This window comes from Taudactylus pleione, unplaced genomic scaffold (genome assembly GCF_031769625.1).
Source record: "Taudactylus pleione unplaced genomic scaffold, aTauple2 ptg000203l, whole genome shotgun sequence".
NCBI classification, from domain to species: Eukaryota; Metazoa; Chordata; class Amphibia; order Anura; family Myobatrachidae; genus Taudactylus; species Taudactylus pleione.
In genome coordinates this window covers 9,966,594-9,979,763 of record NW_028284605.1, presented here as the reverse complement: position 1 = coordinate 9,979,763, position 13,170 = coordinate 9,966,594, and the positions used below count along the sequence as shown (strand labels likewise).

Here is a 13,170-nt window from a genome sequence, read left to right as displayed (position 1 = left end):
GCGTCCTCCTGGACGCTCGCATAGCTGTGGGTGACCACCCACAGCTTATGCGAGCGTCCATGATGATGGTCGCGATGGTCAAGACTATCGCGACCATCGGGCTTGTGACGGAGACCCTGCGGTAGGGTCTCGCTGCCGCAAGCCCTGGAGTGATTTTGGCTCTATCAGAGCCAAAATCACTCCCACTGACATCACTAGTGATGTCAGTGGGGCCGGCTTCAGACGGTAGGCGTTCCCATGGGAACGCCTCCGTCTCGCAGCCACACCCCTGGCACGCCCACCAAAGGGGGCGTGCTGTCAATCAACATCGACAGCACGCCCCCTTTGGTGCGAGACCCGGAGCGACGGAGAGCCCGTCGCTATCCGTGTCTCGCACATGCGCACGACGGAGCTCCCTCCGTCGTGCGCATGCGCAGTGGGGCAACATCGACCCGCTTGAGAGCGTCCTGCGCTCGCGAGCTGGTCTGAATGACCCCCAAAATATACTGGAAAATGTTGCAGTCACTGCTTCCAGTTACAGGTTTCTGATTATCTGCAATACTATTTCATACCTTCAAACTTGTCAAGTGAGGGAATCATGACCATGGCAGGTGCATGTGGGATTCAAAGGTGGTTTTAGGGGAAGGAAAGGAGACAGGAGCAGCCCAGCCAGGTAAATCTTATTGCAAAGATAGCACTCCTATTGCCAGTGGTGGCCCTTCGATGTACAGGGTTTAGCCCTAGCATCAACACAGTTTGTTGCTGGAGAGAGGGCTTTTTGTCTTTTTAATAAATAAACACATTAGTTTCTACCTCCTGTCCAATACATGGAACCTCTGATTCTGGCTTCTGGTATCTACTGTAGTTCTGTTCCTTGATTGCTAATTTTTGGTTTTTAGTCACAAGTGTGACGAAGACAGAGATTAAAATACCCTTATAGGATCCTAAAATGTGCCTATTTGGCTTGGATCTTGCTGAATTTCTGAATCACTACCGTCAACTTTTTTTTTAATGTTTTTTTTTATGTTAGCCAAAGTATGAATAGCTAGGTGATGCTACTACTATTTCTGCCTGGATGGACCTGGTGCATAATAGTGTGACTGATGAGCATTTTATGTATACAAAATAAAAATGTCCTCTGAAATTTGATAAAATCTGGGTTTTTTTGGAAATCCTCCAGGTATGCCTTGGATCGGGAGCCCTCCCTCAACTATTAGTTTCTTTGCTGTCTCATGGGTGTCTCAACCCGGAGCGCTGAGAGGGGGGTGGGATAGATACAGATAGCCTGGGCTCAGTGTGCATACATGACACAAGGAGATATTGCATCTTATGGGAGCGCCGCAGGCGATTCTCTGATGTGTTGTTAAAAGTGGTTGTGTACAAAGGCGCTGAACTGCTCACGTAGGAGGCCAGATGGAGAAACTGCACCTGCCATAGGGCAGGTACCGGTGTGACTGATGGAGCATCTAAAGTCCTTTGTAAACACGGATGTACATCAAGGAAGGATTCTGTAGCGGCTTTAGCTGCAAAAGATGCAGCCACGACTGAATCTGACTCAGATTCAGCCCCCATATCTTATCCCCTTGTTACTTGCTCTTTTGTCCTTTTTTCCCAACTCAAAATCATCCCCTATGTAGGTAATCGGTATGTATTACCACCGGCCGATGTTGCAAGGCCGGCAGGGGTGAAGATCCCGACAGCGGATTTGAATAAGTGATGCTAACCCTATCCCTCCCCCTAACCATAATCCCCAGCTAAATGCCTAAACCTAACCCCCCCGTCCATGCAGCCTAAACCTAAGTCTCCCGGGGGGGGTGCCTAACCCCCCCTTTCCCTAGCCTAACCCTCCCGGGGGGTGCCTAGCCCTAAGTCCCCCCATGTGCCCGGAAACGCAACGCAGGCTGCCGCGCCCGGGCCTGGCTTACCTTCATTCTAATGACAGGTGCCGGGATTTCGTCACCTGTCATTAGTACCCTGCCGGGATTTGACAGTCAGGAAGCCGGCGGTCGGCATGTCGACCGTCGGCTTCCTGACTGCATCCCCTATGTATACCCTGTTTATTTTACTGCTTTGTACGGTGCTGAGGAATTTTGTGGACAATTGATTAGCATGCACACAATATTTTGCAAGTCAGGGGGAGAGAAATGGAATGACGGGAGCAAGATAGACAGTTTAAAAAGGTAATGAAAACTGTCAGTATTTGGGTATCAATTTGCTTCTGAGAAACTGTCTGCATTTTGTTCTTCCCCCATTACATGGAAAGGTACATGAGTCTTATGGACAGGTTTTATTCGGTTTATTTTATTAAATTATTTTTTCATTTCAATTTGTGTGTGTCAATTTGCTAGCCTTTTTATACAACTTGTTATCCTTTCTTTATCATTTTAAATGTATTTAATAATGTTCTGTTTTTGTGTTCTTAGTGGTGACGTGGTAGAAGTGTTTTAGACAGTTTTAGACAGACTGAGAGGTTTTGTTTGGTTCAACCCTATCACTCCCACACGTCATGCATGCTGAGCTGAGGCTTCTAGTGACAGGAGGAAATAGGAGGAAAGCCTGTCATATCATCAGGAAGGACCCTATTTATCACAATCCGCAACTCAGATGTGGATGTGATGTGATATAATTGCCAAGATTCGCAATACGATATTTGAATACATTGCAAGGATGTATCAAATATTGCATGAATGGACAGAGCTTGAGGTAAAAGCTCTGTTACTGCAAATCCTCTTCACACACTTTTCAGTATATTCTTCGCAAAAAATACCCTCACATTGTGCCGCCGGTTCTCACCGAAACCTCACCCACGATCGTCTCCTCCCCACCGCACCCTGCCTTTCCCCGCTCAGCATACACTTACTTCCATTCAGGTGATAAGTGAGCTCCTCCATGATCCAGTCATATGATGGCTGTGCCCCGTTCATCTGATCTCTGCAGTAAACTGAGGATGCTACAGGGACTTCACAGTGACTCAGTTTACTGATGAGATGATTGAATGCGATAATTAGGGTTTGGAGTTTAATTTTTTGTATTCTACTCTATTTGCCTTTTAGTACATTTAGGTGATACTAAAATAATGTGAAAATGGTGTAAAAATACCCATTTCACAATAATTTTGTAAAAAAAAAAAAGATTGATAAAGAGGGCTCTTAGAACTAAAAACCAAAACCAAAAATGGAGATCTGCGCACATCTCTAGTAATTACTGTATAGCTCTGTAGCATCAAAAGATCCCTTTATAGATAATAAATGCAATATATACAACAGCTATGTATTCTTTGGATGTTTTTGCCTTTTCCTATAAATCCTTGTTCGCTGACCTCTTTACACACTTGTTATACTTTCTTTGTTAGACTGACAATGCAGATAAAGGGGTGACTGATTACCTCTGAAAATATAAGCTCTCCATTGACTATATCAAAGGATGGGGAGTCTGTAATGGGATACATTTATATAATCATAATGATAATCGCTTATACGGTAGGGTTCTTCACTCTCGGACTCAAAGCCATTAACAATTACAAAATGCAAGCAGTCAGACGAAACAGGAAAATTATTATATGAACAACAACAAAAAGAGTGGGATGATTAGCTGTCAGCATGATTAAATGTCTTTCTAAAAAGTATTCAGATTGGCTTAAAAGGAGAATTGTTCACTTTTAACAATTTACAATTCAATTCTCAGAATCAGTCTATCTATCCAGAACAGCGACCATAAGATTGGACAAGAAAATGGAGATTATTACTAGACCTGCTAATCTGCTTTTCTTGACTTCAGGCCCGGTGAAAGGGAGTGACAAAGGGGACACTTGTAATGGGCCCTGAGGGTCAGAGAAACAAGAAACGGAACCCTGAGCCCAGCAGGATAACTGCCTCCTGCCGGGCACACTGTCACATACTCAGTCAGGGGGTATTTACAAATAGCAGCAGCCGCCTGCAGCTCCACCGCTGTCCCTACAGACATGAGACACCCGTCTGTGGTGATTCCCTCCTGGGCCCTGGCAGCCTTACCACACAGTTTAACTGTGACAGTCTGTAATGATTTTAATAAAAAATCTAATTACTTGAACATAAACATCACTTTAACTACAGTATGTTTGTATATATATATGCTGTGTACCCTTGACCTTTGCCATCCTGCTACTGTTGCAGCAATGTTTATATACCACGTACTTGTCCTGCAATGTCTTATACTGTATGTTAGTGTTTTCTTGTTCTGTTCAACTGTTTTTATGTACTGTTTCTGTACTTTGTTTTTGTACTTGTTAGGCGCTGCGGAACCCTTGTGGCGCCATATAAGTAAAGGATAATAATATATATATATATGTAGTAAAGGCAGCGGCACTCGCGGGTCTTGTAAGAAAGAATCACACCAACCAAGGGAACGTTCGTTCAACATTTCAGTCGCTAAAACTTTTATCAAGATAAAAGTCTTTGATAAAAGTCTGAGCGACTGAAACGATGAACCGAATGTTCCCTTGGTTATTGTGATTCTTTCTTACAAGACCCGTGAGTGCCGCTGCCTTTGTTACCTGTACATTAAGTATTATCTATACTTCAGAGGGCACCAGGGCAGGTGTCATTCTGTTAATGTGGAGTGCTGGCTCAAGAAATGAATATATACCCTCACACCAAAATGTCACCCAAGAAAGAAGTATTAGATACTGATACAAGAATTTATCTTTTGTTTTTTATTAAAAATAATTAGAAACAATTTCTTACATCAGAATACCATTGTGTCACATAGCCAACGTCTTGGTAAGGTAGATGTAAACCACCCCAAAGGGTTTGAGCTCATAGGTGGAAACCGCTACCAACCTGGCCTCCCTCTGTGGCCCTGAATGGACCGGCCCACCTTGTGTGCATTACTGTTTACATGCATGATAGCAAACAGTGGGGTCTTTTTCAGGATGAATGGAATGGGGTATTAGACGAGGTCAATGTAAACCAAAAAAGGCTGCAGGTGTACTTTAGGGTCTAGTCTTCAACCCGAGCAACGCCAGGTATCCTAGCTAGTGTATGTATATATATATATATATACACACGTGTGTCTTGTGTTTGGTGATACATGTATTGGCACATGCGGGGGAGGAATATTTCGAGGAGGGGTCAAGCAAGGGGGCCCCAGAGGTATCAGTGTACCGGGCCCCAAGACTTCTGTTGCCAGCCCTGCTTGACTTTTCAGGACACAAAAGAAGGCACACCTAGAGGATATGGAGCATACTAGCCAACTCTCCAGTAAATTCTCTGGTGGCTCTCTCGGACTTCTGGAAGAGTGGGCAGGTCTCCCGGAGGCCACTCTCGACTGCCCGCTTCCAAAGTGAAGTCATTCCTATATACAGTGGACCCGCCCTGTATATAGGAATAGCAGGGCGGGCCTTGATAATGTGAGTGACTTGTCGAAGCACCTTCTTCCTTCCTGTGTCTTCTGATTCTCCCAAAGCTGTGAGTTATCTCTATACAACATATAGAACCAAGTGTGTTCTCTTTTCTGTCCTGAATCTTGGAGGAGTATACTTACTAGGGATGGCCATTGATGGTTTAATAACATTGATAGTTTACTACCGATGTTCATTGGTTTTAGCAACAATGACAGGACCCTGATGGATCACAATTTAATTGTTTCTTCTAAGTACTTGTGCGTCCATGAACTTCTTTCCAGTGCACGTTTGGTTCAACCATCAATGGTTTTCTGCCAGTGGTCAGAAACCATCAATGGCAGGTGCTTCAATAGACAACGTTAATATTTGCCTACAGTATCTCATTGAAGTGTGTTTGATGCTGGTGTGGTGATGCAGGTTACAGCAATTTGCAGTGGGAGGCGGGGCCATGATGACGTTAATTGACAGAATCCTCCCTCTCCAAGGTCTCCTGGAGGAGAGCAATAAAATGTAGGTAGACATGTGTAGGACAGGTGCATTAACACTATTGTACATGCTGCAATTGTGGAAGAAGAAAAAAAAATCATTTTACAGTATGTGGTCAGATAGGTTGGTGACATCAAGAAGACTATTTATGAATCCTTCTTTTAAAAAATAAAAGAATGTTTAAAAATATAGTAAAGAATTTTAAAAGAATTCAGAATTGAAAAAATGCTTTATTTAATAAATAAAAGTTTTATTCATTTATATCGCACCGATCCTTGTTAAATACTGTAGGTTTAGGAGAAACAGCACAAATCTGAATGCTGATGGGGTTACCCCCTTGATAACTACATGTATTAAGGACAAAAACAAGCCTTACCTCCGTCAAAACATTAATTGTAGTCAATATAGAGATTTTCTACATTTGATAAGACTGAAACGAGGAGTAGCCTGCAATTTTGCCACCCTAGACTAATTGACCTATGAACAATGCAAGTCTTTGGGGCACACTTCCGTGGGGTCGTCAGCCGCATTGTCAGGTCGGTCCTACATGCAGGTCAACCTGACGATGCGGCTGACGACCCCATGCAGCTGGATGCGGAAGGGCCGACATATTGGGTGGTCGGACTCCAGATCGTCTAGTGTGTACGGGCCGCACAATATGTCAGCCCGTCAGCGGGGTTGGGGTGGTCGCCCAGTCGCTTTGCTGCTTATGCACGTTGTCTAGTGTGTACGCAGCTTTACTGCATGATGTGGACAATAATAGTTTTTTTGTGTTTTTAAGTATAGAATTATTAGTTTCACTTGGACGATTATTAATCTACTTTCCTGAAAAATATAAGCACTCATACACATGGACATAGAAAACACACATATAGCTTATTTATGTATGTATTTTTAATATACATAAAATGGTAAATGCCAAAGTACCACATTTACAAAGGGGCATCTTAAATAAACCCTGCGCATATTTACAATATCTGTGTTTTTTACTGCACGTGTACTTTAAGTGATGTGGGACCAGGTGTCAGGTATAGAGCCTTCTAGACATTGACCTGCTTTATCAGTGTTTACAAACACAACCGTTTTAGTGTTTGAATCAACCCAGCTTAGCTCTACTCTAACAGGATTATGCTGTCCTGCGTACGTACGTACGTACGTACGTACATGACTACTCCTTATTTTAATGCACTTTGCCAATGCCAAACCTTTTTGTGGATAGTGCACTTTTATCAATGCACAAGTAAGCCTCTTACTTTCCAAGCAGATTACTGCAGCTCTGTAAAATGCATTAGTAATACAAATAATTGTTTACAGTTTGTTTGGCTTTAGTATAATGTACTCCAAAAATTACATTTCATACAGTATTCTATAGATATTAAGTATCACTACCATGCTGACTGTTTTTAAAGGGTACCTTACTTTCCCACATTTATTTATTTTTATAGCTGTCTGGTACATTCTGTAGAATAGAAACATACATGAGGGCGATGGAGGATATGTGGTGATTTGCGGCATCAAGTTCCCGGATAACCAATTTCACTGGGGAAATGGGCAGATTCGGGAAGCTGGTCTATTCTCTTTGGAGTCCTGGATAGCTCCCTGAAATCTTAAGTCTCCTGGAAATTTTGGGAGAGCGCGAAGCTATGAAATTTTCCTGTTGCAAGACCTCATTTACAAAGCTCACTCAATAGAATGCAAATCATTTCTTGCATCAGCGACTTCAGTGCACTTCATGCTTGCCGACCTTAAAAAAATTCAAAAAGATGCAGCTGATCACTGAGAGGCCGGGCACAAATGATCATCAGGCCCCACCTGTGAAATGCGGCTTTGTGAATAGCGTGTGTGGCCAAGATGACACAATTCTCGGAATCGCCTCATCGCCATGTCCATTCCCGCCCATTTTACTGGAAATAGACAGGATGCGGAAGATTGACCTACTCTTCAGGGAGTGTCACAGATGTTCCCGGAGAGTAGACGATTTAAAAAACAGGAGGGAGTTGGGAAAATCAGAAAAGGCTGGAGATTTGTGTGACGTTCACATATTTGCGCAGTGCATCCAACTGTGTTAAATAAACACCACACAAAAGTCCAGCCTCTAACCAATTTAAAAACTCACGTCGTAGCTAAAATTAATAATGGTAATGAAGGGATATTAGGAGTCATTTCCTGTGGCACCTTTGTGTTTAAAGCTTTTCTTTTTTTTTTACTATTGTGTCTGTCCCAATAATGAATCTGTCAAAAGGCCTCATTTATCATCTTAACACAGCTAAAACTCAGAGTCGCTGAAAATGCTACTTGCGTTGACATAGATAAGATATATATAGATTAGAGAGCACATTGTAAGCCATCAATAGCCTGTTATCATTTATTCATACTTGCCAACTCTCCCTGATTGTCAGGGGGGCTCCCTGAAATAGCAGCAATCTCCCTGATTGCACCCTACCTCCATTTTATATTTAAAAAACCCAGAAATATATACATTCAAATTGGATCATCAGAATCATTTCCCTGCATTGATTATAAGGCACAATGTGCCGGATTCATCATGGATCGCTATTACGATCGCAGCTCTGTAATCACACGCAGGGCTGCTTGCGAAAATATGCTAATGATTGCAATCGCAATGCTGTCGCACTGCCAGCATAGAGACGCCCACTGCCTCCCACCACCGCTATCTCACATCCGTAATACTTTGCAAAACCTTCATAGACATCGGTAACATGAAATACCATTGGTCCCTCACGCAGAATTGCAGCAGCCCTGACCTTACTTAGAAGTTGCTAACCTTGTTGCATGCAGTGAGTACTCAAGCTGCATATCCCATCTCAATGGCTAATTTATGCACGGTCATGTAACGGTGTATAAACAGTCCGGCACGACTGCTTTTCTCCGACTACCCCTTCGTCACCACCCACAAACGCTCACTGCCTGTCAATCATTATGCGGTGACTCTGCGTGGTCTCAGCTATCGCACTGCATTCGCAGTGGTGCCTTCGCGCATGCGCAATGCATACGCATGCTCAGTATGAAACAATCAGTCAACTGCGAGCGCTGTTGCAGTTGCGATACTTAATGAATCAGGCCCAGTGATCCTTATGGCTACATGCATTTTCTGAAAAGTATCAGTGTGTTTTCATCAATAAGTAAATCTTACTAACTGCTCTGGGGCTCGTTTACATTTGGATGTAAATTAATTTTATGACACGCCTCTCAGATGTAGCAGTACACACCCACTTTACCGCCGCGCTCATAGGTGTTGCTGTCACAATCTCCCTGAAATGCTTTTTCAAAAGTATGTCATTTATTGTGTAAAGTACAGTAAGTACAGCTTACATTGCATATGTACTAAATCATTCTCATGGGGGAAAAAGTTATGTAAATAAAATTTTATAAAAATATAGATTTACAGCAAATACTAGTATTGGTAATGTAAGATATCTTTTGATTAACATTTTAGCAGTTAATATGTCGTTTTTTGCAGGGCTGGATTAAGGTAAGTGGGGGACCCCAAAGCAACAAACTTGTGGGGGTCCATACCAATTAAATTGTCAATATGGTATGCTGTCGCTGTAGTGCCCCCTGTTTACTTATTTAACACATACACCTCAGTTCACATTGTGCCACAGTGCCCTTACACTGGTGATGTAGCTAGGTAACTGCCCTGGCTGCACTGTCAATTTAAAGCACTAGTTATTTAAAGTTTTTTCTTAATATGGGCGAGGTGTTCTGAGGCTTGTAGAGAGATAATATTGAGATAAAGTACCAACCAGTCAGCTCCTAATTGTCAGTTCACAGGCTGTGTTTGGTCCTTTCGAGTCTATGTACTATGTACTAAGCCTTGGAGAGGGATAAAGTGGACTGAGATAAAGTACCAACCAATCAGCTCCTGTCAATTTTCAAACAGCCTGTAAAGTGACAGTTAGGAGCTGATTTGTTGGTACTTTATCTCTCTCCACTTTATCACTCTCCAAGGCTTAGTACTTAGACCCACTAATCTCTCTCCACTTTATCGCTCTTCAAGGCTTAGGGGTCTAAGAACTAAGCCTTGGAGAGAAGTGGACAGAGATAAAGTACCAACCAATTAGCTCCTAACTGTAGTTTTTCAAACACAGCCTGTAAAGTCACAGTTAGGAGCTGATTGGTTGGTACTTTATTTTTGCCCACTTTCTTTCCAAGGCTTAGTACATACAGTAGACCCCTTAGTACATCTACCCCTATGTAACTTATAAATCATTGAGGTTACTTTGATTATATTGTAATATGATTCCTTATTTTTTCCTGCAGCTTAAAAGCAATTTTGGCCGGAAAGCCTCAAGGTGGCACTTTAGATCTTTCTGGAATTCCACTGAGCATGAAGGACCTGGAACGGGTGATGCTTTATCTCCAGCACAACTCAGAAGAGTTGGAGAATGTGGAGATCTGCTTTACTGAACTCACAGATGAAATGTTTCTACATCTTATGCCTGTCCTCAGTGCCCTTCCACACCTTTCCACTCTGGCTCTCAATGGAAACCGTTTGACAAAAGCCATCCTGAGGGAAATTACTGAAGCTTTGAAGGACCTCAAGAAGTTCCCCAGCATAACTTGGATTGACCTTGGCAATAATGTGGACATCTTCTCCCTGCCGCAGCCTTTTTTAGTTAGCCTCAAGAAGCGTTGTCCGAAACAGGGGAATTTGCCAACTATTTTAGAGTTTGGAGAGGGACAGTTAAGTGACCTAGAGAATCAAGATGCATCAACAGACATTGAAGATGAACAAACAGCTAGTGGTCTAGAAGATAAGAGTTCTCAGCCACAAAGTTAACTAGATGCTTCCTAATGTAAAGTGACATTGTAATCTGAAATACTTTACTGCAGAATAGGCTGTTAGTAGGTTATGTCATTAAGAGCCACTTTAAGGTGAACCCACCCTCAGAGTGTCTGCTGTCCTAACTGTGACTTTGTATCAAATGTTTATTAGCCTTTGCCAAAATGCAAATACGATCATTTTGGCACTTTATTTATCTACACTATCTGTCCAGAGATTTTGAGCTTCTCCCTGTATTTGAGAAACATTTTTATAGGAACCAAATGATTCTTTCAGACAGTTTATTTTATTAGGTTATGATCTCAGCTCTGAATTACTGAAGATTATAATGATTATATTTCATACTGATCCGAAGGTTAGTCAGAATGGAAAAAAAGAGAATTTATGCAGCAAATCCATAAATCAGTATTCATTTAGTACCAAACCCTTCTGCAAGATATTCTGTTGAATACTGAACAGACAATGGATTTGCACATTTAAAAAGACATATTAGATCATATAATGCCACGTTTATTGTAGCTCCTTTAGGGTTCAGCCAAATCTTGGCACAACTGGTTAATTTTTTCTTATATTTGTTAAAACTGACAAATAAAGGACTAATGAATTATATGTAGTACCACTAAAAAGCATTCAGTCATAAGCAGTTTATATACTTTTATATACAATTCAGCATAGCCGAGCAGTAGGGTAGTGTTCCGGGTAGTATTCGGTTTGAAATAGAGATGAAAACAAATCTATTTTGGTGGTCTTTTTATCAAATAAGATTTTTTGCATTTGGGAAGGGGGTGGGCCCACAAAAATTAAGTATCCCCCAAAATTTGTTATTGCCGCAACTAGCGGTGAATAACAAATTATAATTATTAGGTCTAAAACCCAATAATTATTATATAATCTCTATTTCAAACATAATAGCAGTTTTTAACATATGATGGTGTGAAGTGCTAGTTTTATGGCACTTGTACACTATGGAGGCCATGTAGAGATGAACGCAGATATGCTCAGAACATACATAGAGAATAGATGCACATAAAAAGCTCAAAAATAGTAGTATTTGCACCAAGCATATACTAATAATTAATAACAACAATAATGGCATAGAACACAATGCATAGAGATGTTGTTTGGCAGTGTTAGTTCTAAATACTATTTATTCACAATATAATAAGACACGAGGGAATACTGTCTAAACATTGTTAATAATATATGCAAAAGTCAATTTTCCAATATACAGTGTTCATAAATACAAACACAACATACAATTACAAATTTAATTACAATGATCTGTTGTTTTCCTCTTTAAGTATCACATGGAAGTCTTTTCCTGCAGTAGTCCAAATGGCAATGTCAATTAAGTAATCCGCTTCCACTTCACATACTTAAAATTACCATTAGTAGCAGTTATCTAGTGCTCCTGATAGTCATCATTTCATCCAGCAACTGCAACAGATAGGCCTCCTAAAAAAGTGTATTTGCACATGAGTCTAGTTGCGGTACAATTACTATACTCAGTCTGTGCTGGCCTGACCCCGTTGCTTCTCTCCAGGCATAAGTAGATGCAAGGCAACATTACCATAACACATATATATAAGTATATGATGTGCACATGCAGTATAGACGTACAAAAAAAAGAGATGCACGTTCAACTCTAGATGAGACCCCATATGTAAGTGTGGAATCAATATGAAGGGACATGGTCATCTTGTGCCAGGGTTCAGTGCTAAAGTTCATTCAGTTCTGACCCAAATAAATATATATATATATATACATATATCGAAAATTGCGTGGAAATGGACAGATAAATATTTTATTGCTGTTATCATTAGTGTAACACAATAAAGGTAATCGTTGAATACAGTTTAGTCTCGTTACCTTTGTCCAATTTCATGCTCTTTTCACATTGTACAATGCCATATTCCTTCTATCGGCGACTTTTTGCTCTACATTTTCTATCCCATGTCCTAATTGGTATCCCTACCATATACATATATGCGAGGATGGTTCAATAAATAAGGTAACAAGACCTCTCACTGCGTAAACTCTATTCAACCCATACATATATGTATAATTAATAGTATGGCCTTGGTACACATTATTTTTCCACATAGTCCCCATATTTGTCTAAGCATTTGTTCCAACGGTACACCAAGGCATCTATCCCAGGATAGAAGAAATCAGTGTCAAGCACCTGAAGCCAGGACATGACAGCTTGCTGAACTTCACCGTTGGTTGGGAATCGCCTTCCACCCAGGTGCTTCTTCAATTGTTCAAAGACATGGAAATCACTCAGTGCCAGGTCAGGGCTAGGCTGGTCCAATGGTAGCTCCGTAACAACTCACTTGCAGTTCGCTGAGTATGGCCTGGAGTTATCATGCAGCAACACAATGCTTTTGCACAACAACCCAGGTCATTTTTGTCGCCCTTTGCAACCAGCTGTGTCACAATAGCGGACATTCACAGTATCTCCCTTCGTGAGGAAATCAACAAGAAGTCATGACCTCCTTTGCTGATGGAGTTGATT

At 41.5% G+C, this 13,170-nt stretch overlaps 1 protein-coding gene across 2 annotated transcripts in view; it reads left to right on the top strand.

Moving 5' to 3' along the window:
* Positions 1-12,945, top strand: part of LRRC75A (leucine rich repeat containing 75A) — a 398,941-nt gene extending 385,996 nt beyond the window's left edge. For both annotated transcript variants that reach the window (XM_088477814.1, XM_088477813.1), the window contains one exon: positions 10,130-12,945. In XM_088477814.1, coding sequence (XP_088333940.1) covers positions 10,130-10,649 — 520 coding nt within the window. In that variant the 3' untranslated portion in view covers positions 10,650-12,945. The remainder of the gene's footprint in view (positions 1-10,129) is intronic.
* The last annotated feature ends 225 nt before the right edge of the window (positions 12,946-13,170 follow it).